We start from the raw sequence: 26,114 nt of genomic DNA on the forward strand, positions 1-26,114 counted from the left end.
AACAAAAGCAACATTGACAAATATTTGACAAATTTCAAAGGTTACTATTATCTGCACCCACCCCTGTGTGCAGTTCTCATGGCACGGTTTACATTCTTTGTTCTTGTCTGGATATTTGAAGATGAGACCTCTCTCTCCCTGGATTCCTTCAGGACACTTCTGCACACAGTTGGGTCCATCTTTATAATGAGCACACTGAAAGCAGTGAGCAGGTCCCTAAGAGAATGGAGAAATGGATGAAGTTTTATCAGGCAAAACCACTATTTTGTTGGACAAATAACGTCCTTTCACTCCTCTGCCCTCACTTCTCTGTAGTCAGCCTTTATTTTTCCAAAAACTTCAAAACTTTCTCCTTCTCTTGGTTTTCCTTTCTACCACAATCTAGGTTTCATACTAATTAATTGCAATTTACCTCATTAACTTTCCCAATCTTTTCAATCCAGGTAGCAGAGCAGATTGCAGGATTTTTGTTCAATTCCGCCGCTGTCTGTAAGGAATTTGTATGTTCCTCCCGTGACTGCATGAATTTCCTCCAGGCGCTCCGGTTTCCTCCCACCACATTCCCAAGACATACAGGTTAGTAAGGGTTAGTAAGTTGTGGGCATGCTATGTTTGCGCTGGACACTTGCGGGCTGCCCCCAGCACATCCTTGGACTGTGTTGGTCGTTGACACAAACAACACATTTCACTGTATGTTTCAATGTTACGATGTACATGTGACAAATAAGGCCACTTCCTCTTTGGCTAATATATCAAGGCTAACAGTTCAGATATCTACAGCTGTGCACTTGATAATGACTAGCTAGTGACGGGTACCAGAGGTTGCCCTTGTCCACGTACCAAACTGAAGCCACACTTTGTTAGGACAGTGTTAACTACTTGTGTCCTTCCTGGAAGGTAACAATCAAAGAATAAAGCTATGGTCTGGGAAGAAGCCAATCATCATCCCTCTTTGCATTTATATAATTCTTTAATATAGTAAAAATATTCTGGGGACTTCACAAGAGCATTATCAGGGGATCTGGAGTTTGTGCAGGAAACTGGTGCTCAGGTTGAAAATCAGCCATGATATTACTGAATGATAGAGTGGGCACATCGGGCTATTGCAGATGGTCAAAGCCTTGGTCAAGGAGGTGAGTTTTAAGGAGGATCTTAAAGGAGGAAAGAGAAGTGGAGAGGTTCAGCAGAGCAAAACAACTGGAGGAAGCTTGTGGTAGACTTCTTAAATTTAACAGGCTAATGTGCTGGAGCACATTGGGGTTAAGATATAGGCAGTGTTGGAGCCTTTGACAAACATTAGGATAGATCAAGTCCCCAGGGCCAGACAGGATATACCCCAGGTTACTACGGGAAGCAAGGGGAAGAGATTGCTGGGGCATTGCCAATGGTCTTAGTGAAGGTGGGAGGAGAAGATGGCAGCGCAAGCAGCTCCCTGGTGAAAAATGATATCGTATCCATTAAATAGGGGCCGTGGACAATTCCGATTTGATGGAGACAGACGTGAAAGCACAGAGGAACATCTGGAGAAATTCCTGAATTGCCGGTTCACTGCCGCTGTTACCGTGCGATCAAGAATCTTCCGATGGGAAGGCCTCAAAATCCCCGGCTTTGCCTGCTGCTGGCAACCGAGGCTGAGGTCGAAGCGCTCGGATAGAGATGGTGCTCGGTACTCGGTGTCAGAGAGCTGATCGGAGGCTCGAAGTTTTCGGATAACTCAGAGTCGGACTGTGGTCGGGCATGGCAGGGAGAGTTTCTTCCTTCTCCCGTCTGCGTGAAATGTGGGACTTTCAAGAGACTTTGAACTTTTTTACTGTGCTATGGACTGTTCTTCATCAAGTTATGGTATTGTTGCACTGTTGTAACTATACGTTATAATTATGTGGTTTTTGTTAGTTTTTCTGTCCTGTGTTTCTGTGATATCACACCGGAGGAATATTGTATCATTTCTTAATGCATGCATTACTAAATGACAATAAAAGAGGACTGTGTGTCCTCATAATTTAATCTCATCCTCACTAGCCACAGGAGTAGTACCAGAGATTGGAGAATGAAAAATGTTGTTCCATTGTTTGAGAAAAGTAATAGGGATAATTCTGGTAAATATAGACCAGTGAGCCTTATGTCAATGGTGAGCAAACTATTGGAGAGCGTTCTTAGGGACAGGATTTACAAGTATCTAGAGAAATTTAGTCTGATTAGGGATAGTCAGCATGGCTTTGTGAGGGGCAGATCCTACTGTGTATGACTGTTGGTACTTAATGTTTTGCACCTTGCTCCCTGAGAATGGCTGTTCCATTTGGCTGTGTTCATGGGTACTCATGCATAATTAAATGACAATTGAATTTGAATGTGAAATCATTAAGTCTGGAGAGGTGACATAGCCAGAAGAGAGAACATGGAGGAAGAGTGAAATAATAAGAAAATTTGTTTTGTTTTCAGTTACCTGAGATTGCATGTTAAGTGTTTCTGTGAATTAAGGTTAACTTTACCCTTCGGCATTTGGGTGGTGAGCTGGTGCAGTACAGACCCCTCCACAAACCACCTGCCCAACCAGGAAAGTGGTGCCAAGTGCCAAGTGTCAAGTAAGCTGTAAAATTCTACAATTTTCATTTGAATTGACAGAAATAAAATCGCAGCAGCCATGCTGTGTTGGAAGCTTGCTATGAGTGATACAATTAGCTTCCTACTGCCATTGCCTAAACACTGCAAACTGCAAAGCCCAAAACAAATAGCCTTATAGGAAGGGCAGGGTGCAAGACATCATTCAAAGAGACAGTAGCACTTTTGATAGACCATTTCAAAATGCAGTCACTGTCCATCTTTATCTTTGCAGCTTCTTGAGATTTTCCCTCTAAGTTTGGCTGTGTCAAGCAGCTGGTATCTATCCTAGTCACTGGCACCTGCAGGAGTGGGTGCCACTTGATGGGAATTCTGCAGCCAGCTGTTGTACAGAAATTTGCAGATGTCTCCAGACAAGAAATGGTATCAATCTCCACCACACTTTCACAATCCAAAGGCGACTGAATATGGAATATGAAAACCAAAGCAAAAATTCTGTTCAGTTCTACTGCAGGTTTCCCCTTACCGTTCCATTGCAGGTGGGTCCTCCCTTGATCTTCTTGCACTCTGGGTGACATGGCATACACGTGGAGCCCTCAGCGTACTCTCGTTGCACTCTGTCGAGAGAACAGTGGTGATATACTGATTCCGTAACACCGTTGATGCTGGATTTGCACCTTTGATCTTCACATCCACCCATGAACTTATTGTTGATAAGCAAGCGGGTCAAAGATTACCAGAGGCAGGCGGGAACACAGTTATAATCAAATCAGCCATGAGGTGATTATTGAATGACCGATGAGGTTCAAGAGGTGCAGTGGCTGACTCCTGCTTTTAATTCATATGTAACTATACAGTTGCAGTATCGGAACGGGTGAGTGCAGATCTGAATACTGGCTCACACTCCAGCAGCCTTGCATTCCTCTGCACAAGCCAGGGACCCTGCCTCAAACAACTTAGCCAACAGCCTTCTCCAACTGTTGCAAGCTAAGTTACAGATGTCTGGGGATGCCTGAGTCTTTTTGACTCAGTCGAATTTTCAGCACAGGAAGAAGCTGTTGCTCTGTGCCAGCATTTCTCCTCCCACCCGACTTCATCATTTCCCCTCTGTCACCATCTCCTATTTTTTTCCTCCAGCTTCCTCCTAAACTTATCTCTGCTGTTCATGCCAGCCCCTCCCTGGTGTCACCTTTCAGATAAGACCGTGGCCCCATGTCCTGTTTCCAGTCATTCGGCTGAATGTTACAGACCCGTTTGAGTCTATCTGGAGGCCACTGGCCTCAGGTCCCGACACACCGTTTCACCTTCATCCAGCGCTCCCACTGAACAATGGATTCATTTATTCTTCAGCTCACTGCTGTTTGTGGATGTAAAGTTCCTTACATTACAACAGCTCCTGCACTTGCAAATAATTCCTGGAATGTGAAGCCTTCTGGGACATTTGAGAAGGACGTTATCGTTAAAATTAAACTTGAAATGAGATGCTTTGCAGGTTGGGTTGGAGGAGTAGCAGACCTACTTCAGAGGTTGAGAGCAAATTGACAGGAAACTCTGACAAATGAGCAGGTGAAAATACTGATGAAACGTCTTTGACCTGAAACATTAACTGTTTCTTTTACTGTAAATGCTATTTCCAGCATTTTCTCATTTTACTTCAGATTTCCAGCATTTGCCAATCTTGAGCTAACTTACGCCTTCCAGAGGAATGTTTCACACTACTTACCAAATTAGATATGACTGCGGTATGCTTGAGGTAAAGCCTACAATCTAGTAGATGGAGGGGAGAGAGCAAGGAACAGGCATCGAGAGTAACAGTAATGTATTTCAGGAAGTGACTACCAATCATACAGTGAGTGTTACAGTCACTTACCCCTCCTGGAAATGGCAGTTTCTCACACAGGTTCCACCACGTCTATAGAAGGCACAGGATAAACACTGGCTCGGGCCTGGCCCCCAGCAACCATCACTGGAACACAGGGGATCACACACCTTCTTTTCTGCCTCTGTGGGGAAAAAAAACCTCAGCACAAGCTTGCAACAGATTTAATCCAGGATTAAACCTAGCTCAATTCTATGAAGCATCTTTAGCAAAGGGCACAGATATTGTTTTCTAAATTTAAGAATATCCTCAAGGCAATCAGAAGGCCAAAGGTGAAATGAGTGTCTATCTGAGGTATCTGGAAGAGTCACGACAAATTTCCAAAGGTCATCTGTGGGATCAGCAAAGAATCACACCTTCCAGAGGAATTTTTCACTCCTCTTACCAAATTAGAGGGACTTCACCACCAATTTCCCTCTCTCAGTTCCCTTCTGAAACTACCACAGCATCCAACTTGTGCCTCATCTGGAAATACAGAGTACCACAGGATTTGGGTTTAAGACCAGAATAAGGCCATTGGCCCATCAAGTCTTCTCCACCATTCAGTTGTGTCTGATGTTGTTTACAACCCCATTATCCCCTTTAACCTCAATAACCCTTAACCCCTTTACCCATGAAGAACCAAGGAGGACCCCAGTAGGTGCTTCACCTTCATGAAATAGTGTGATATTGCTACACCCAATTTCCTCCCCAGTTCTCTCAGACTCAATCAATTTGCCATAGTTTCCGGCATTAGCTGAATCTATTTGTACCTTTTCACAATTTAATGCTTCCATCTTTGTTTATAATGCTGCCTATCTTTGTGCCATCAGGGACACTCCAAAGTTCAAAGTAAATTTATTATCAAAGTACATATATGTCACTATATACAACCCTAAGATTCATCTTCTTGTGGGCGTTCACAGTAAGTACAAAAAAACACAATGGAATCAATGAAAAACTGCACACAAGACAAACAAACAATATGCAGAAGACAACAAACTATGCAAATACAAAAAGTAAAAAGTACAACAAAATAATAATAATAATAAATAAATAAGCAATAAATATGGAGAACATGAGATGAAGAGTCTTTGAAAGTGAGTCCACAGTTTGTGGGAACAGTTCAGTGTAGGGTTGGGTGAGTGAAGTTATCCCCTTTGGTTCAAGATCCTCATGGTTGAGGAGTAATAACTGCTCCTGTACCTTCTTCCTGATGGCAGCAGCAAGAAGAGAGCATGACCTGGGTGGTGGGGGTCCCTGATGATGGATGCTGCTTTGCTTAGGTACATAACTTCCTATTCCATGCAAATCATTTATAAATATGGTGAATAGTTATGGTAACAAAGCAGATCCTTATGGGCCATCATTGGTCACATCGTGCTAATGTGAGTAATAGATAAGTCTCTGTCTCCTGCCCTCAACTAATTTCCCAGCCTGCTCAATAATGGGCCTTCCATTCTATGAGCTTCAACTTTTAGTTGATTTCATCAAATGGCTTATGGAAAATCCATATAAGTGTCATCCATCAACATTCCCATCCACTGATTTAATAACCTCCACACAAAATGCAATCAGATTTGTGAAATGATCTATCCTTTATAAATCTATGCTGTCCACCTTTGATCAGCTAAAATTTTTCAAGAGGTTCAGTCACTATCTTCACATGTAAGCACTAGGAATTTTCCAATCACTGGAAGGTTAACTGACCTCAGATTCCTGGTTTGCTTTTCTCATTTTTTCTATAAAGAAGAATAATACATACAAATTTTTAACCTAATAGGAGCAGTTTCCAAATAAAGAGAACTTTGAATGGTCATGCAATGTGCTCACCAAGGTCCTTTGAACCCTGGGTTGGGAATCATTTGATCCTGGGAGTTTATCATCTATTATCATTGTTATTGTGCTCAAATCCTATCCTCTGCCACCTAAACAACATTAATGGTGGTTGCCCTTCCAACTCTGGAATTCTCTCCCAAAATCTCTGCAACTCTCTCCCATCCTTTCCATCTCTCTGTAAAACCTACCCTTTTGACCAAGTTTTTAATGGCCTGACCACATACATGGCTGGGTGTCAAAATTCATCAGATTATTGCTCCTGTGACAAGGTATAGAGAAAGGCAGTAGAGTAAATGCAAGTTGTTGAGCTGTGGAGAGAATGCTGTCCCCCACCACCACCACCCTGCATTACCCACTGACCACACGCCGTGATCACTCCCGCTATCCCAAGCTCACTCACGGCAGATTCTCCCTTGCTTGTTTTCCTTGATGATGGGGGGAGGGGGGGGAGTCTTCAGGCGATACAGCACTGTCCAATTCAGTGTGTTGTAGTAGCAGAGCTGCTTATTGTAGGCCACATACACCTTCCCAGCGCCAATTTCCTTCAGTGATTGAAATCCAAGAGATGTCACATTCTGCAGCTTCATGATCATCAAGGACAAGCCGCGGCTAGAAAAGACACCAGGGAGTCGAGTGAGAAGTCAGGAGCTCTGGTCTGGTCGCTCCCCACTTAAGTTTGCTCATCGCTTCCCCCGGTACTCACAATAAAACACTGTGACCAGCAACTGACTGTGGAGGGAGTCCTACATTCCACTACACTGATGCATTGGAGCTTTTGCCAAGCCCTCGTGGGCCCGTTCCCACAGTACATCAGGGCAGGAAACGTAACAAGACTACAGTATCTCTTCTCACCTCCCTGCCTCGTCACCCCGAGCTGCAGTGGTTGAGGTTCAATTCCAGTTGCTGTCTGTAAGGAGTTCTCCCTGTGACTACTTGAACTTCCTCGCACGCCCGAGTTGGTATTAGTTGGCTGTGGGTACCAGAAGCATGGTGACACTTGTGGGCACTAAGACATCCTTGGACTGTGTTGGTCATCGACACAAATGATGCGTTTCACTGTATGTTTCAATGTACATGTGATAAATAAAGCTCATCTGTTTCATTATCTCTTCTAATGGCCCTGGATTAGAGGGTTACTATAATCCACATAAACCAGTACTTTACCCAACAATCTGCTCTTCACTTTCTGAAAGTGAGCACGGGGAAGAAGGACGGCAGTGAGGAGGAGGAAGGGGGTGGCCTGAGTGAAGGGACATACGTCCAGAGCCCACCTGATTCTAACCCGATTTCCACAAACGACGAGCTGTCACGCTGTTTGTAAATGACACGCCACCCTCCCCTCCACCACCCACAACCACCAGTTGGCACAGCACTGCACTTCTCATGCACAGCTTCTGAGAGTGCTTACTTGTAAAGTGTCCTTCCCCCAATAGTAGTTAGATTGGAAAAGACACTGAAATTCTCCAGGCTTTCTGGCCAGGACTGGATATTCAAGTAACCTGAAAATGGGAAGAACACATTAAGTGATTTGAAATACCAGTCAACTGGTCATACTCTCAAACACCAGTCCAGATTCAATACATTTCTGCCTTAAATCGTTCCAAATAGCCTATAGTGCAAGGGTCTTTCGCTAAGCCCTCTTTTAATGCTTGCTTGAGAATACACTCTTCTGTCAGTATCCAGGAAAGACATAGACAGGAAAGGCATGTGGGTGAATGTTACCTTTGCCACCACTCTGCACCTTTATCTGCTTTGGAGGCCTAATGCACTCACTCAGCAGCCCTTTGGGCCTGTGGCTGGAATGAGCCTCACTGTGTTAGTACTAACGTTCAGTCAGTCAGGCCTGTGTACTGGCAGAAGCTGTAACACTATCAGAGCAGTACCTCTGGAGCAGGTTACAAAGGCGGCACTTAAACACTGCAGACCCTTGCTTAATCTAAGGAAAAGCAACATACAATCATATCATGAACTCCACGTCCTTTAGGCCAGTACCAGAATGGGCTTGGGCTTGAGGTAAAGCAGATACGGATAGCAATTTTTTTTTACAGCCCCCAGGCAGATCCCCTCAACAAAGTAATCTAGAATAGCTTTGAACCTGAAGAGTCACCTTAGCTTAAGATTGAGCTACTAGGTCCCACGCCAGAATTTTAACCATCTTTTTAAGGTGCCTACCTGTTATCTCCTGAACAGTTTGAAATACCTTCAGCTTTTCTGGATCCAGACGTGCAGTTTTGTGGTACGGGTCCCTAAAACCAGGCAAAAAGGCAGGGGAAAATTCAATTGGAAAACTAAAGATTTGTCCAGCTCTTAAAAATCTAATTCAACAGCAAAAATACTTGGGAAGAAGTCTCAAAACACTGGGATAATTACATATTGAAGCAACCCCCTGCTGTCAAATCTCAAATATATAAAAAAACACTTTTGAACGCTGTATTCAAACAAATTGAAAGCTTGGAGGAAGAGGGTAGTTTTCAACTGATTTTAATTGATGCTTCAATGAGAGTTGAAAATGGTTCATCGTCAGGAGGTGTCACTTCCAAAGAGCTACTCAAGTAACTTGGTGATAAGAGACAAACCAAAAACCTTGGGTTTGACTTCAGCCAGATCAGTGGTTGGATGGTTACAAATGACCTAGTTGTTTTAGGACACAATCAGAGTATTACATCCAATCCTGGTCACATCTTTCAGGAAGGATGTGAGGTTCCTCGAAAGGGCATGGAAGAGGTTCACTGCAATGGTTCCGGGGGACACTGGTTCAAAGTGAAATAAGGACATGAGAAAAATCTTCTTGTTTATGCTAAGTCTGGTTATGGTTTGGAAACAGAGTCAATCACAGCTTTCAAAGGGGAATCAGTAAGACACTGAAGGAAGGATAATTCATAAGGCTACTGGGAATGGGACTGATTGCAAGACTTTACAAGGAGTTGATGTGGACTCCTTGTTGAACAATTCTGTGATTGTAACTTAAAGACAACAGGAGGGTACATTGCTGGGAGATGTGATTTGGTGAGAGAAACACTCTCATATTTACCATTCAGCTCTCCTCCACAACATCCACCGACCAAGCTGAAAAAGTTACCATGGTCCCAGCTCCTTGAAAATGACAAACTTGAACTAAGATTTGCACAGGATGGTCTTGCAATCTTTTTTTTTACACCCCTATCACTGTGCATTCCCCAAGCCACCGCATGTACTTCCTTCACAAACAAGAGAAAATCTGCAGATGCTGGAAATCCAGGCAACACAGACAAAATGATGGAGGAACTCAGCAGGCCAGGCAGCATCTATGGAAAAGCGTAGTCAATGTTTCGGGCTGAGACACTTCAGCAGGACTGGAGAGTACTTTGACTCCTCATCCTTTTTTCTCCAGTCCTGATGAAGGATCTCAGCCTGAGGTGTTGACTGTACTCTTTTCATAGATGCTGCCTGACCTGCTGAGTTGCTCCAGCATTTTGTCTGTGTTACATGTACTTCCCCTACATGACTGAGACTGATGATGCACACAAGCAAGGCCGCATGCCTCTCCATCACCAGGGTTACACAGTGTTCTCAGTATTACACTTCCTGTCATTTCGATCCAAAGGAATGTCAGTGCTTCTTACCCCTCGATCCCCGTGATGAGGAAATCAAGGTTGCCAGTGATCTTGGTGCAGTTGATGAACTTGTCGATGTTTTTTGAATCCACAGTCTGATATCGATTGCCAGCCCCAGTGCCTTCGCATGCTGTGCAAACAAGGAAGCAGAAGGGACATTTGAAGAAATGTACTGGGTGGAGGTCCTCTAAGAACCAATGCCCTCTGGAGTCTGGAAGTCAGCTCACTAAGTGGCAATACTTAGTATTGTGGACAGCAGCACAAGGTTTGTGTTGCTCTTAACCAGCAGACATCAGCGTGTCCAAAATTCCCTGAAGACTTGTTCCACTTCAGAGACTTGTGTACACACAAGGCTGTCACATGGGCAGTGCTGCTTTATTGGAGGTTCTAGCTTCTGAATAAGAAATGAAATGGTAACATTGCACCCTTTCCGAAATGTAGTATCGAGGACAAGCATGGGAGCTCTCTCCAATGTTTATCCCTCAATCAAATCTCTGAAACAGATTATCTGAGGCTAATCCAATTGCTGCTTCTGGGAGTTCGCCGCCCACAGAATGGGTATCTTGCAATTATAACCAGACTTAGAAGGTACTCTATCAGATTTGAAGAATCTGGGTCATTTCAAGGCCATAAAAAGTGCTATTGAAATGCAAGTTCTCTTCCCTTCAAATCTTTAACTCCCAAGTTAATTATCCCAACCAAAGCAGTAATCACTTGTTAAAAATATCCACAAAGTGTCTGTCAGGGCTTTTATCATGTATCCACCTGTAAGAGTGCATCAAGCAAAGAGATAGCAAAGGGTAAAATGCCAAAAAAAAAGAGAATGAAGTCTGCCCATCAATTAAAGTACCATTGATGGTTGTTTACATGTGTGTAGAAAATGGATGCTGGATGGTCCAACTTGCAGTGCCCTCTCTAACCTGAAGGTGGTGCTGCAGCAATAACGTCGGTAAACTCCATGCATTTTGCGAAATGATGTTCAAGGGGGCCCTCTCACTTAGCTCACCTCCAGCTTTCAGCGTTAATTATAGTGTATCTAAACTGCACTGTTTGTACTAACTTCTTTTTGTGTATTAATATCTCTTGTAAAGTTATATTGCAACAGTGTATTAGTGCCTACATGGTTTACCTTTTGTGTACTAATTCAATAAAAAGATTTAAAAAGAAAGAAAGAATTATAGTGGATGCTTCTGTCAGAGCGTATCATTCAGATATGCTAGGAAATCCTGAGCAAAGGTATAAACAACTGGGTCCTGAATGTAGCCAACGGCATAGAATGGTTACAGATAGATGAAACTATTTTGCCTATCATCGACCATCGATTCAGGGAGAATCTGAAGCGTCACAACATCTAATTAATTCTTACACGGAGTGCAGCATTGGTGGCTGCCACCTCTAATCTCAAATCCTTTTGTTGACTTCATGAAGAATCTCTGGCATCAATGTGGAATTTATCTTTCATCAGTTTGAAACTCTGATATTACAAAATTATTTCCCAACCCTGATATCTTTCCAAGTTACATACTGTGTTTTGTCTATATTGTTCACTAATGAATCTGCTTCTAGATCAGACCCTTGCAAGGCTGATTTCTTCCAGTAATCCCACCTGGAGATAGCCTTAGAGATCCGAATGTTTTTCTTGTGACAAAATGGTCAGAACAGGGACATATTAGGGTGAATATCCCTGTTCTGACTATTTTGTCACAAGAAAAACATTTGGATCTCTAGAGCAGGGGTTTCAGTCCTAACTCCAGAATTCAGGGGTTCCCAACCTGGGGCCCAGAGACCCTTCGGTTAATTGTAGGGGTCCATGACAAAATAAAAGGTTGGGAACCCCTGCTCTAGATGTTTAAGACCATAAGACCGTAAGATATGGGAGCAGAATTAGGCCATTTGGCCCATCGAGTCTGCTCTGCCATTTCATCATGGCTGATCCAATTTCCCTCTCAGCCCCAATCCCCTACTTTCTCCCCATATCTCTTCACAGAAACACAGAAAACCTACAGCACAATACAGGCCCTTCAGCCCACAATGCTGTGCCGAACATGTACCTACTTCAGAAATTACCTAGGGTTACCCATAGCCCTCTATTTTTCTGAGCTCCATTTACCTATCCAGGAGCCTCTTAAAAGACCCTATCGTATCTGCCTCCACCACTGTCGCCGGCAGCCCATTCCACACACTCACCACTCTCTGCGTAATTAAAAAAACTTACCCCTGACATCTCCTCTGTACCTGTTCCAAGCACCTTAAATTGTGTCCTCTTGTGCTAGCCATTTTAGCCCTGGCAAAAAGCCTCTGACTACCCACACGATCAATGCCTCTCATCATCTTATACACCTCTATCAGGTGTCCTCTCATCCTCCGTCGCTCCAAGGAGAAAAGGCCAAGTTCACTCGACCTATTCGCATAAGGCATGCTCCCCAATCTAGGCAACATCCTTGTAAATCTCCTCTGCACCCTTTCTATGGTTTCCACATCCTTCCTGTAGTGAGGTGACCAGAACTGAGCACAGTACTCCAAGTGGGATCTGACCAGGGTCCTATATAGCTGCAACATTACCTCTGGGCTCTTAAACTCATTCCCACTGTTGATGAAGGCCAATACACCGTATGCCTTCTTAACCACACAGTCAACCCTCACAGCAGCTTTGAGTGTTCTATGGACTCAGACCCCAAGATCCCTCTGATCCTCCACACTGCCAAGAGTATTACCATTAATACTATATTCTGCCATCATATTTGACCTACCAAAATGAACCACCTCACACTTATCTGGGCTGAACTCCATCTGCCATTTCTCAGCCCAGTTTTGCATCCTATCAATGTCCCGTTGTAACCTCTGACAGCCCTCCACACTATCCACAACATCCCCAACCTTTGTGTCATCAGCAAATTTACTAACCCATCCCTCCACTTCCTCATCCAGGTCATTTATAAATATCATGAAGAGTAGGGGGTCCCAGAACAGATCCCTGAGGCACACCACTGGTCACCGACCTCCATGCAGAATATGACCCGTCTACAACCACTCTTTGCCTTCTGTGGGCAAGCCAATTCTGGAACCACAAAGCAAGGTCCTCTTGGATCCCATGCCTCCTTACTTTATCAATAAGCCTTGCTTGGGGTACCTTGTCAATGCCTTGCTGAAATCCATATACACTACATCCACTGCTCTACCATCATCAATGTGTTTAGTCACATCCTCAAAAAATACAATTGGGCTCGTAAGGTTCATGCCCTGACTAAACAAGAATCTATTAACCTCTGCCTTAAATATACCCAATGACTTGGTCTCCACAACTGTCTGTCTGTGGGAACGAATTCCACAGCTTCCCCACTCTCTGGCTAAAGAAATTCCTCCTCAACTCCATTCTAAAAGGATGCCCCTCTATTCTGAGGCTGTGTCCCTCTGGTCTTAAGACTCCCCCACCAGAGGAAACATCCTCTCCACATCCACTCAGTTGAGACCCTTCAATGTTTGATAGGTTTCAATGAGGTCACCCCTCATTCTTCTGAATTCCAGTAAGTAGAGGCCCAGAACTATCAAATGCTCCTCATATGACAAACCTTTCAATCTCGGATTCACTTTCATTAGTAGGTTTGTGTCACATATCAGAAGGCAAAACAGCTTGCATTTTATGAGTGCTTTGATATGGCTAAAATGAGGCTCCAGGCTCTTAAAATGTACAGAACACTGAGGTGTGATACAGCCCGAAGACGTCACAATACTATGAACAGTAACAGGATTCAGCCAAGTTGTTGAAGCAGATATATAAGTTAACAAAATTGCTAAAGCTAGACCGGAAACTGAAAAACATTACAATTAAACATTTTGATCATGGCAAAGCAAGCCAGTAGCTTTGGGCAAACACGAGGAAATCTGCAGATGCTAGAATTTCAAGCAACACACTTAAAAGTTTTGGCAACACACATCAAAGTTGCTGGTGAACGCAGCAGGCCAGGCAGCATCTCTAGGAAGAGGTACAGTCGACATTTCAGGCCAAGATCCTTCGTCAGGACTAACTGAAGGAAGAATTAGTAAGAGATTACCTCTTCCTTCAGTTAGTCCTGACGGTTACCTCTTCCTTCAGTTAGTCCTGACAAAGGGTCTCGGCCTGAAACGTCGACTGCACCTCTTCCTAGAGATGCTGCCTGGCCTGCTGCGTTCACCAGCAACCTTGATGTGTGTTGCTTGAATTTCCAGCATCTTCAAAATTCCTCTTGTTTGCGTTAAAAGTTTTGGGACTGGTTTGGTAATTTTTAACAATGTTTGTAAATATTACAATGCAATATTATCATTAATTCAGCACAACCTCTCTGCAATTGTCCCATATGTAATACAGGTTGAGAACAATGATTTAAGCCTGCTAAAACTTTGAGGATTGCACCTTGTGTCTAACTGCTTTCTGGAATGCAACTGATATTTACACAAAGTTCCAGAAAAATAGTCTTTGGATAAACCTTGTTAGAGTTCCCAGAGTTTCATATGCATTTGTCGGCACACTTTGCGAATAATATTTGTAAAATATCCATTCGCAGGATGTAGGTGTTACTAGCAGTGCCAGTATTTATTGTTCCTTCTGAACTTCTCTGAACAGAGAAGGCAGTTAATAGTCAAGATAGTTGGATCTAAAGACAGACATAGACCAGACTAGGTAAGAACTTGGCAAATTTCCTCCCATTTAGAACATTAGCAAATGGATTTCGTAGGATGCAAAGAATCCATATCGAACATTGCATTCTCGAGTAATCATTGGCCCATTTTTCCAAATGTAAACATCAAAATTAGGTTAAACAGCAAACACTAATCTCTTATCTTGTTTCTAAGCATCAAGTCCACTCCTGAGGTTATAATACTCATGGCCTCCCTCATCTCCAGCACGAACAGTCTGTGCCCAGTTCTATAATACAACTCTGTCTTTCTCATCAATCCTTGGATTAGCAGTGTCTCCCTGCCAATCCTAGAATGGCATCCATCCTGATTATTCTTTCCCATAACTGCGAAGAATGGTGAGTCAGGCAATTTTCTTCCTTCTACCCAACATCATATTCCTAGCTTTGTAGTATTGTACAGATGCCAACTTTGAAGAAGTTTTTTTCTCCTCTCTTTCACTGGGTGCAGAGGAGATTTACTAGGACACTGCCTGGATGCATGTCTTATGAAGAAAGGTTGAGCAAGCTAGGTCGTTTCTCTTTGGAGCAAAGGAGGATAAGAGGTGACCTGATAGAGATGCACAAGATGATAAGAGGCATAAACTGAGTGGACATCCAGAGACCTTTTCCCAGGGTGGAAACGGCTAATACGAGGGGGCATAAGTTTAAGGTGTTTGAAGGAACATATAGAGTAGGCTTCAGAGGTAAGTTTTTTATACAAAAAGTGGTTGTATGAAAGAAAAATGGAGGGCTATGTGGGAGGAAAGGGTTCGATTTATCGTGAAGTAGGTTAAAAGGTTGGCACACCATTGTGGGCTGAGGGGCCTGTACTGTGCTGTAATGTTCTATGTTCTATGCTCCTCTCCACGTCCACCCCACCATGACACCCCATAATCTCTTATATTTCAATCTAGTCCCTTCTTACACTTCTAAACTCTGGTACAAACCTGGCTTCTCTATAACCTTTCCTCACAAGACAATCTGTTCATTCTTGGCTGCATGCTGACCTTAGGAACCATTATCTGTATTGACAGCAGACTTGAAAAAAATACAAATAGTACCCCATATGGTAATACTTTTCTTACAAAATAATTTGACATGGCTTCTGGCAAAACCCAATAACTCTTCAGAAAGAAGAATTAGGACCTAGCTGGCCCCAGCTGAAGGCTGGACCCCTCAATGCAGTTAGTGAGCAGCAGCCTAATAAGACTCTACTTATCTTTTTCATTGGAAATGCAAATACAACGTTTAACTGAGTGGTGTACTGGGCCATTTCAGAGTCAGCCAATATCTGGTGAGCCTGAGTCACATAGGGATCTGTCTTGGTAAGAGTGGCAAATCTCCTCACCGGATTTACAACAATCTAGTAATTTTGTGATCATCAAATAATTCAGGATTAATATCTGAATTTTGTGTCTGGATGCATAACGCTTTCAAAGTTCAAGATAAATTTATTATCAAAGTGCATATGTCACTACATACTACTCTGAGATTCGTTCATAATGCAACGGCTCTGCCTGTGACCACAAGAAACAGCAGAGAGATGTGGACACAGCTCAGCACATTGCAGGAACCAGCCTCCCCTCTATATACTCAGTCTGTACTACTCACTGTCTCAGTAAAGCAGCCAGCATAATCAAAGATCTCAAACACCCCAGACATTCTTTAGTCTCCACTCCCCCACCAGGCACACGATACAAAAGCCTGAAAACATGTACCACCAGGCTCATGGACAGCTTCCACCCCACTGTTATCAGACTCTTGAACTGACCTCTGATACGATAAGATGGGCTCTTTGCCTCATAATCTACCTCGTTATGATCTTGCACTTTATTGTCTGCCTGCACTGCACTCTTTCAGTAGTTTTTACACTTTATTCTGTATTGTTATTGTTTTACCTCATTCTATCTCAATGCACTGTGTAATGATTTGATTTGTAGAAACAGATTGCAGGACAAGATTTTCACTGTATCTTGGTACATGGGACAATAATAAACCAACACCAATACCCAATTCCACACATGCCATTGTGGGATTTGAACTCAAGTCTCTATTGCTAATCTAGTAATATAGCCGTTCCCACCACTGTATCTGACAAGGCACAGAACCATGAACATAATGCCTGGCTATGGACTTACAAACGAGGAAACACTAGGAACTGAAGGTTCCTGCAAATACAAGGCCAGCTTTGCTAAACTACTGCCAGCTTGATCTTCCCTAAGGAAAATGATGCACAATGGCAGCAGTAAAGGAAAAAAGGCAAAAAGAAGCTTTGCATCTTTCACAATCCCATAAAGCACCTCACAGCCATCCTTTGAAGTGTAATGTGGGAAACACAGCAGCCAAATTGTGCATAGCAAAATTCTACAAACAGAACATGTACACAAACAACTGTCCTGTTTTAGTGAGGTTCCTTCAGGGTAAATATTGGGTCCAGGCTACCAGAGAGAAATCTCTTATGAATACCCTGAGGTGGGCAAATATGATTTCATTAGTCAGCTCGAAGACAGCACCTTCAATAATGCAGCATTCCCTCAGTATTCACGCTGAATGTCAGTCCAGATATCTGTGTCCAGGAAACAGCTTCCTGACTCTGAATCATAATAGCAGTTCTCCGAGCCACATGAACATTCATGCCAACTGTCTCGTAAAAACTGGTGGATTTTCAAATAACTGGGTACATAATCTCAAATGAAACATCTATTTCTCTTTTGCTCTGGCACTTTAAGTAGGTGCTGATTTTCCATATTAGCTCTGGCACCAAGTGTTTAGAAGTGTGACTGTCCAGTGTCAAACCTGTGCCTGTCCTTGCAGCCCCACCAAAAGCCTATCTCAATCTGCTGGCTGAAAGCCTTCAGTCATAGAGTACTCCAGCACAGAAAAAGGCCCTTCAGTCTATGCCGAACTGTTAGTCTGTCTAGTCCTGTGGACCTGTACCCGAACCATAGGCCTCCGTACCCCTCCCATCCATGTAATTATCCAAACTTCTCTCAAATGCTGCAATCAAACCTGCATCCACCACCCCCGCCGGCAGCTTGTTCTCAACGCACCACCCTCCGAGTGAAGTTCCCCTTCAGAGTTACCTTAAATATTTCACTTTTCACCACTAACCTATGACCCTTAGTTTGAGTTTCACCCTACCTCAGTGGAAAAATCCTGCTTGCATTTATTCTATCTATACCCCTCATAATTTTGCACACCTCAATCAAATCTCCCCTCGTTCTTCTATGCTACAGGGAATAAGGTTCTAACCTATTCAACCTTTCCCTATAACTCATGTCCAAAAGTTCCAGCAACATCCTGGTAAATTTTCCCTGCACTCTTTCAATCTTATTGATACCTTTCCTGTAGGTAGGTGACCAGAACTGGACACAATACTCCAAATTAGGCCTCACCAATGTCTTATACAACTTCAACATAACATCCCAATCTCTGCACACAATAGTCTGATTTATGAAGGCCAATGTGCCAAAAGCTTTCTTTACGACCCTATCCACCTGTGATGCCACTTTCAAGGAATTATCCCTCTGTTCTACCGCACTCCTCAGTGTCCTACCATTCACTGTGTAAGACCTACCCTGGTCTGTCTTCCCAAAGTGCAATACCTCTTACTCGTCTGCATTAAATTCTATCTACTACTTTTCAGCCCATTTTCCAGCTGGTCCAGATCCCACTGCAAGCTTTGACAGCCTTCCTCACTGTCCACTATGCCCCCAATCTTGGTGTTACCTGCAAATTTGCTGATCCATTGCAATAGAGAAACAGAGGTAGTGATGTTCGGAGAACCCTGACTTGAGGAACAGAAAATTTGACCACAGGTCCAATGAAAACCATGCTCCCAAACCAACCTTGCCACCAAGGGCAAGGTGAATCACAGACAACATGCCATTGGCTCGGGCTTCTTGTGCACAAATGCAATGTGCTTGACAAGATTAAACACAAGCAGGGTAGCACAGAGGTGCTCAAAACATCACTGGACAGAGTGAAATGGCTCTCGGTGCTCACAATGTGGGTTTAAGATAGTTACATTCACAAGAAACTAACAAACACTGGCGTAATTCCAGGAACAGGAACCCCGCTCCAATCAGCCACCAGCTGATTTTTTTCCCCCTTTTTGCTTGCCTCCCGCCTTACAATTAACATTACAATGAAAATTGTATCTGTTGCCCAGGCAACCTGCTGAGGAACAGGAGGAGTCTGAGCTCTTGCGCGCTCACCTTTAGGGCACAGGCCATGACACGGCTCACACATCTTTACCCCGTTTTTCTCGACCTCCGTCTTGCCACTGGGACAGATACGGACACATGAGCTCTGGTCCACGATGAAGTTTGCTGCAAGGTTAAACAAAAACAGAGGATGGCCCTGAAAACAGTCCCAAAATAAAGGATTCATCATTCAGGATAAGGATGAGGACAGTTTTCTTCACCCAGAGAGTGGAGAATCTATGGAATTCTCTGCATCAAAAGGCCATGGAGGCCTAGTTATTGAAGTAATTCAACAGATTTCTATATATTTAAGAAATCAAGGAAACAGGAAAAGGAGAGAAGATTGGCCATAATCTTGATGAATGGTAGAACAGTCTGAGAGGCCAAATGACCTACTCCTGCCCCGATTTCTTATCTTTTTCATGCTCTGCCTCATGGGCTCAGTGATTTGCAGGAATTGGCTCATAAACTGTGCAACACTGAATTGACTGTCACTGGCTGTGACAGAAACCGAACACCACTGAAGTATAAAACTGGCAGTTAGCTTTATGTGTCCTGCAGATGTGGAAATATGACATTTTTCACTAGCATGATGGCGTTCACCGTTTTAGAGAATCATTTATACAACCTGCAGAGAGGTGTGGGGAATTATTTTTTTTAAACTTACTATGCTGCTGTGATCCTTGACCCTTTGCCAAAAAGGACAGTCACAGCAAATTCAACAGGAGCTCTCAGAAGAAAGAGCAAAAGAGTGGGAATATTCTCTGTAAACAGCCTGGTCCAGGCATTATGAGCTAAATGGCTCCTCCTATACCACAGTTTCTATGAAACTTCTCTGCCACTCTCTATGGGTATTGATTGCAAGCATTAGCAGGAACGAAACTCACAAGGTCAGATCAGAAAGTTGCAGTTTCCATGCCCTTCTGTTGAGTTAGCCAATTGCCTGGACACAACTTCGGTGGAAGAGAGAGGGGCAAGTATAACACTTGGTTATGGCAGGGGTAAAGGAAAAATAAGGGACACCATGTTCTCTCTGTGAGGAAGCCATCAATAGCTTATGTTGTCCAACAGCTGGACATGCACATCTCAGATCGTTGTGCAACACCTCCTGATGACGGTGCAGTTCCCAGGGATCAGAGAGTGGGAGACATTTCACGGCAACTTCAATGTACTTACCAGGGCAGCTCTTCACGCAGAAAGATCCGTACATGTACTTGGTGTCAGGGTTGCGCTCCAGCTGATAGGACTGCTTGTTGTAAATTAATGGTTGTGGACAGACTGGAACACAAGCGTTACTGTCATTGAAGCGTTTGCAAGCCTGTGGGAACAGAACCATCATTGGGAACAATCGGAATAGCATTAAAAAATTGCCCATTTGCACTCTGATGCTTGGGTACACTGCTGGCTCCCACTGCTCTTGGACATGTTCCTGCCATCTGTTGCTCCCTGCAAAGGTTCTTCACCATCAGCCAGCCCCACTCACTTCATAAAGCTCCATTACCCTTCCTCTTCTTCAGCCACCATCACATGCTCAGTTTTAGCTATTTTCATTCTTCTATGAGTCACAAAATCACAAAGTGGTTTCAACACAGCCATTCAATCTATTGAGTCAATACTGACTTTGTGGAAGAGCAATAAAGCTAGCTCCACCCCTCTGTTCTCTCTATCAATTCTTTCCTTTTCGATAGATACCTAGCTTACTTTGGATTGATAAACTACTACCCTGGCAGTGCATTCTAAACCATAACCACTTTCTAGTTTCCCCCCATGTCACTTTCCATCCTTCTCCTAATCACCTTCATTCTGTGACGTCTTGTTCTTCACTCCTTCCGTCAATGGGAACTGCTTCTCTTTGTACTCTTCAGATCTACTCACACATTTCTGGTTCCAAGGAGGGCAACCCCAGCCTCTTCAGTGCATCCAGATTACCAAAGTCCTTCATCCCCAGAATGATCCTAACAAATCTCTTCCGCACTTTCTCCAAAGCCTTCACATATTTCCACTCACAGTTGCTCACACTACGTCTCTTCGGACCCCACCCAAGCCAGTTGCTTCCATGCCAACAGTCCTCATTAGATCTTTGCTCACTGTCATACTGTCTCTTGGTGGTTACTTCACTCTTTGGGACTCACTCTGTCAATCCCTGCTTCAGAAAGATTTTCTATCGGCAGTGAGCGTCGGGATCCGTTACCCAAAATTGCCTGGCATTCAGATAGACAGGAAAAATAAAGCAGGGTTCATGTTTCAAATTGACCTGATACATTAACTCAATTTCTCTCTCCCCATAGATATTGCTGAACTGTTTCTCCAACATTTTCCAATTTTCAGCGCAGGCTTTTCTTTTGTATCAGAATTCACATTATGAAAATGAAGACTCCAGATTCTAAAGTGAGCTTAGTGCTTCATGACCAGCAGTGTGCTCTGGAATTGTAGTCACTCTTGCAAAGCCAGAATTTCAATGGTTCAATTTAATATCAGAGAATGTACATAATATACAACCTGAAATTCTTACTCTCCACAGACATCCACGAAACAGAAAAAAAACCCCAAAGAATAAAGGACAGAAAACATTAGAACCGCAATCCTCCCCCTGCACACCAGCAGCAGGAAAGGCATCAATCCACCCCCTCCCCTCACTTGCTCCAGCTAAAGCATCAAACCCCCACCACGCACCATGCAAGCAATAGCAAAGTCCCCAGAGACCACGATCTAGAGTCCATCCCAACACTTCGACATCTCAGACACTCTCCCTCACACAAAAGGACTTACGAAGCAGTTGGTATCTTTGGGGCCGGAGCAGCCCCCAGCACACTCGCTGTGGCAGCACTCGCTCGGGTTGTGTTGTCCAAAGCATCGGCCATTACACTGAGGAGCACACACTGATTTAGTCACTGGTGGGGGGGAAGAAAAAAGGAGAGTAAAGTCAGAATCATTACAGCTTTTGTGCTCCTTCATCGTTTTCCTGACAGCATTGATTCCTGCTCAGGTCCCCAGGGGGGCACATGTACTTCGGTTCACGCAAGTGAACATCTTTCAAATGCGTGGGCAGGAATTGGTTATTCAGCTCCTCAATCCTGCTCTGCTAGTCATTGACCTACCTTCTTAGCTGATTCTCATGTTCAAAAACATATAAATAACCTGAGTGTTCTCAACAATCAAGCCCTCAGGGGCAGAGACGCAAAGGGTGAAGAAAATTCTCATTTACATGTGAAATGGGCAGCACCTCACCTTAATACACTGTCCTCCCAGTTGTGAACTCGCCACCTTAAGGAAACAGCCTCTCAAAATTATTATGAATATTTCACAGTAGTAACAAAGGATCACAGGCTCAAAACGTCAAGTGTTTCTCATTTGCACACACTGGATGTTTTTTGTGTGGTTTTTGCCCCATCCTTTGTAAACTCTAGAGACTGTTGTGTGAGAAAATCCCAGGAGATCAGCAATCTGAAATATGCAAACCACCCCGTCTGGCACCAACAGTCATTCCATGCTCAAAGTCACTCAGATCACATTTCTTCCCCAATTCCAATGTCTGGTCTGAATGACAACTGAACTTCTTGACCATGTCTGCATGCTTTTATGCATTGAGTGACTGCAAAATGATTGACTAATTGGAGATTTGTGTTAATGAGCAGATGTACCTAATAAAGTGGCCACCGAGTATACGTCAGTGATAATAAACCTGATTCTGATTCAGTGAGCTGGCCTGTAAGGGTCAACCATTGCAGTGTGAACCAAATAACCTATAGGAGAGCCAAGTATGCATCTTTTGGAAGGGCAATAAATTCCGGATTAATGTTAGATCCAATCAAGTTCAAAAAATAGCTTTTTTTATTTTCTCACTTCTTAAACACATCCTTGGGATCACGATTTAGGTTTAGGTCAGGTATCGGGAGACTGAGGTCCTTTAACATCTGCCGGACGATGCTGAGGATGTTCTACGAGTCTGTGGTGGCCAGTGCGATCATGTTTGCTGTTGTGTGCTGGGGCAGCAGGCTGAGGGTAGCAGACACCAACAGAATCAACAAACTCATTCGGAAGGCCAGTGATGTTGTGGGGATGGAACAGGACTCCCTCACAGTGGTGTCTGAAAAGAGGATGCTGTCTAAGTTGCATGCCATCTTGGACAATGTCTCCCATCCACTACATAATGTACTGGGTGGGCACAGGAGTACATTCAGCCAGAGACTCATTCCACCGAGATGCAACACAGAGCGTCATAGGAAGTCATTCCTGCCTGTGGCCACACTTGACGTTTTGAGCCTGTGATCCTTTGTTACTACTGTGAAATATTCATAATAATTTTGAGAGGCTGTTTCCTCAAGGTGGCGAGTTCACAACTGGGAGGACAGTGTATTAAGGTGAGGTGCTGCCCATTTCAGTTGTAAATGAGAATTTTCTTCACCCTTTGCGTCTCTGCCCCTGAGGGCTTGGTTGTTGAGAACACTCAGGTTATTTATATATTTTTGAACATGAGAATCAGCTAAGAAGGTAGGTCAATGACTAGCGGAGTTCAATCCCACCATTGTCTGTAAGCAACTTTGTACATTCCTTCCCGCATGAGGGTGGGTTACCTCCGGGTGCTCTGGTTTCCTCCCACAGTCCAAAGATGTACTGGTTAGTCGGTCAATTGGTCATTGTAAATTGTGCTGCGATTAGGCTGGGGTTAAATCGGTGGGTTTCTGGGTGGTGCAGCTCAGTGGGCCAGAAGGGCCTGTTCCACGCTGTATCCCAAAATAAAATAAATAACATCTGAATAGTGTAGCAGGCTCAAGGGTGTGAATGGTCTACTGCCAAACCTATCACTTAACCTTTGGTGAGTGGGACTGCTTAAAGCAATGCTAGCCGGGACACCAAGCAAACTTTTTGCTTCTCCGGCAGTTTTATTTTACCCCAATCAACAATTCAATCAGGTCTTCAGTGAAACAACTAATCCAGAAAGTACATCCCTGACCTGGTGACACTTCACCGGTCTGGAAAATCACACATGAATACAGAAGGTACTTTCAAATCTTGGAATAAAGCAATCACAACCTGCCAATTCAGTTCAAATTGACACTAATTTATAGACAATCTATAACTACTTGGAGTTTTGTGTGTCTGAAAGGATTTGGCATGTTTATAAATACAACTCCCATTCATAGTGAGAAATTGTGTGTAAATCACTTCAATATTGAATGGTTTTAATCCAAGGCACACTGCTTGTATCAGCTAGCCAAATGATGATAGCTGCCATTTCACCCACCAATACCAACTGCTTCCTAGGAAATACTGTGTGTTGGCTTGTCTGACTGAAACAACATTTTGCTAACAGACCTCCAAGAGGACCACAACCTTGTCATGGTTTGAAGGCGTGCATACCTCAATGACCCAGAGAGCTATGCTGGCTGGAGTTAGGCCTTTATGCTTTGGCTCTTGGTAGGGTCACCTACACCAAACAGGTGAAAGGGTAGAGACCAGACTAAGAGTGGTCCACCGGTCCTCCAGGTTCAGGGGTTCAGCTCAGGGCTAACAACTCTGACTGGTCAAACAAAATTGTTATGGAAATAGCGATGAAGAATCCTTCTACCTCTGAGTGTGACAGTATTCCTGAGTTTCCACCTGGAACTTGCATGACTAACGGCAGTGAAAACCGAGAGGAGGCTACTGACACGATGAAGGAAGCCCTGAACATTGTCAGAGATCAAGGACTTTCATTGTTGCTCTAAACACCAACAGCACAATGGGTAGTAGGTGAGTAAGTTGCTAACGGAACCTCAGATCAAGCTAGATGATCCATATGAACAGAGAAACTAAAAGAATGATCCACTGCCACATGCACATGATGGGACTGTACTCTAGATAAGTCTGTGCTAAAAACATGATGCTTGAAACACTCAAGAGATTGGGCAGCATTAGCAAGGAGAGAGAAAGGATCAATATTTCAGTTCGAAGACCCATAAGAAACGGAAAAGTGAGAAAACAAACATGTTTTAAGTTGCAGAGAGGAGCAAGGATAGAGGGACAGAGGGAATATCTGTGATAGGGTGCAAACCAAAGTTGCCAACAATTGCTTGAAAAATGGCAATTGGACAAAAGAATATTAAGGTAAATTGAAAAAGAAAGGCCCAGGTACATAACTGGAAAAAGTGCGTGGGAAGCTGAGATTTTACCTGAAACTTTTAAGTTCAATATTAAGGCAATAGCCAGCCAGCACCATGCAGCTTGTTACCATAGAGAAACCTCACAGGCAAAGAGAGTGGGAATCACCAGCTTTCCATCACACCCGATGGGAGATGATGAGGGAGGATGTAGGATCCAGGTGCTTTGTCAAGACCTAGAGCAGGTGCTTCCAGACCTCGCTGCTGAGACACCTTACTACTAAGCAGAAGGACCCCAGCACCAGCCCCTATACGCTGACCCTCCACACCAGGCACTGGATGATTCATTGTTGCGGGAGCTCCAGCTGAGAGCAAGGATTCACACCAGTTCCTCTGCACGGCAGAACAGAGCTCACGCACGTCTCTTTTTTTAAAGTATAGGTGAATCACAGTGCACTCCTCTGCATATTTTCTCTGTCTCACATGCAATTCATTAACAATGCACTTCGCAGTAACAATTACTTACAAATCTGACAGTCAAACTCACTCGGGCCCCAGCAATGTCCTTTACAAGATGGATGACACTGGGAACCTGAAAAGCAGGAAATAATCATCATTATAAATCATAAACACATAGCCCTAAGAGTCAATGACATTATAATGATAAATTGGAAATTGAGCGATTAAGGGACAGATGAACAAACTAAACCAGCCATGCACATTTAATTTTGGACCTGGCTTTCTTCTGCAAAGAATGTTTCTGTAAAGGAGGAGGCCATTCCATCCATCATGTCTGTGCTGGAGCTGTTGCCACACCTGGCTTTGTTATTAGCTATGAGATTTGCCAGGACCAGATTAAATGGGAGGGATCTGAACTAGCAGTTAAGCTTGATTCAATGCCCCTGAGAGGGATGGAGATGAAGAGAAGCAGAAAACACATAAGGAGATTGTCAAAAGGTCCCCAGCACAGACTTTAGTGAGTTGAACATCAGGTTTGAACAAAATCCTCCATCTGCAAGTCCCAAGTCATGAAAGTGATGGAATACTTTTCACTTGCCTGGATGAGTATATCTTCAATTCTGAAGAAATTCCACACCTTCCAGGACATAACCTGCCTGAATGGAACCTCAACCTCCACCTTCAACAGTCATCCCTGCACCACCAGTGGACAGTGGCTGCAGGGTGTACCATCTACAGAAAGTGCACTGCAGTCGCTTACCATGGCTGCTGCTACAACATTCCCAAACCCATGACTCCAGCACTTCAGGTAAGAGCAACAGGTACATGGAAAAGCACCACTTGCAGGTTCGGGGTTATGCATCTTT

At 43.7% G+C, this 26,114-nt stretch overlaps 1 protein-coding gene across 2 annotated transcripts in view; it reads right to left on the reverse strand.

Annotated features, from left to right (window-relative positions):
* Positions 1 to 26,114, reverse strand: part of erbb3a (erb-b2 receptor tyrosine kinase 3a) — a 137,737-nt gene that overhangs the window by 33,658 nt on the left and 77,965 nt on the right. For both annotated transcript variants that reach the window (XM_072249569.1, XM_072249570.1), the window contains exons 6-16: positions 25,316 to 25,381; positions 21,479 to 21,600; positions 19,886 to 20,027; positions 18,722 to 18,835; positions 9,859 to 9,979; positions 8,429 to 8,502; positions 7,665 to 7,755; positions 6,657 to 6,865; positions 4,430 to 4,562; positions 3,086 to 3,176; positions 62 to 216 (exon numbers count right to left, since the gene is read on the reverse strand). In XM_072249569.1, the coding sequence (XP_072105670.1) occupies positions 62 to 216; positions 3,086 to 3,176; positions 4,430 to 4,562; positions 6,657 to 6,865; positions 7,665 to 7,755; positions 8,429 to 8,502; positions 9,859 to 9,979; positions 18,722 to 18,835; positions 19,886 to 20,027; positions 21,479 to 21,600; positions 25,316 to 25,381 (1,318 nt within the window). The remainder of the gene's footprint in view (positions 1 to 61; positions 217 to 3,085; positions 3,177 to 4,429; positions 4,563 to 6,656; positions 6,866 to 7,664; positions 7,756 to 8,428; positions 8,503 to 9,858; positions 9,980 to 18,721; positions 18,836 to 19,885; positions 20,028 to 21,478; positions 21,601 to 25,315; positions 25,382 to 26,114) is intronic.

Source organism: Mobula birostris, chromosome X (assembly GCF_030028105.1).
Source record: "Mobula birostris isolate sMobBir1 chromosome X, sMobBir1.hap1, whole genome shotgun sequence".
Taxonomy (NCBI): Eukaryota; Metazoa; Chordata; class Chondrichthyes; order Myliobatiformes; family Myliobatidae; genus Mobula; species Mobula birostris.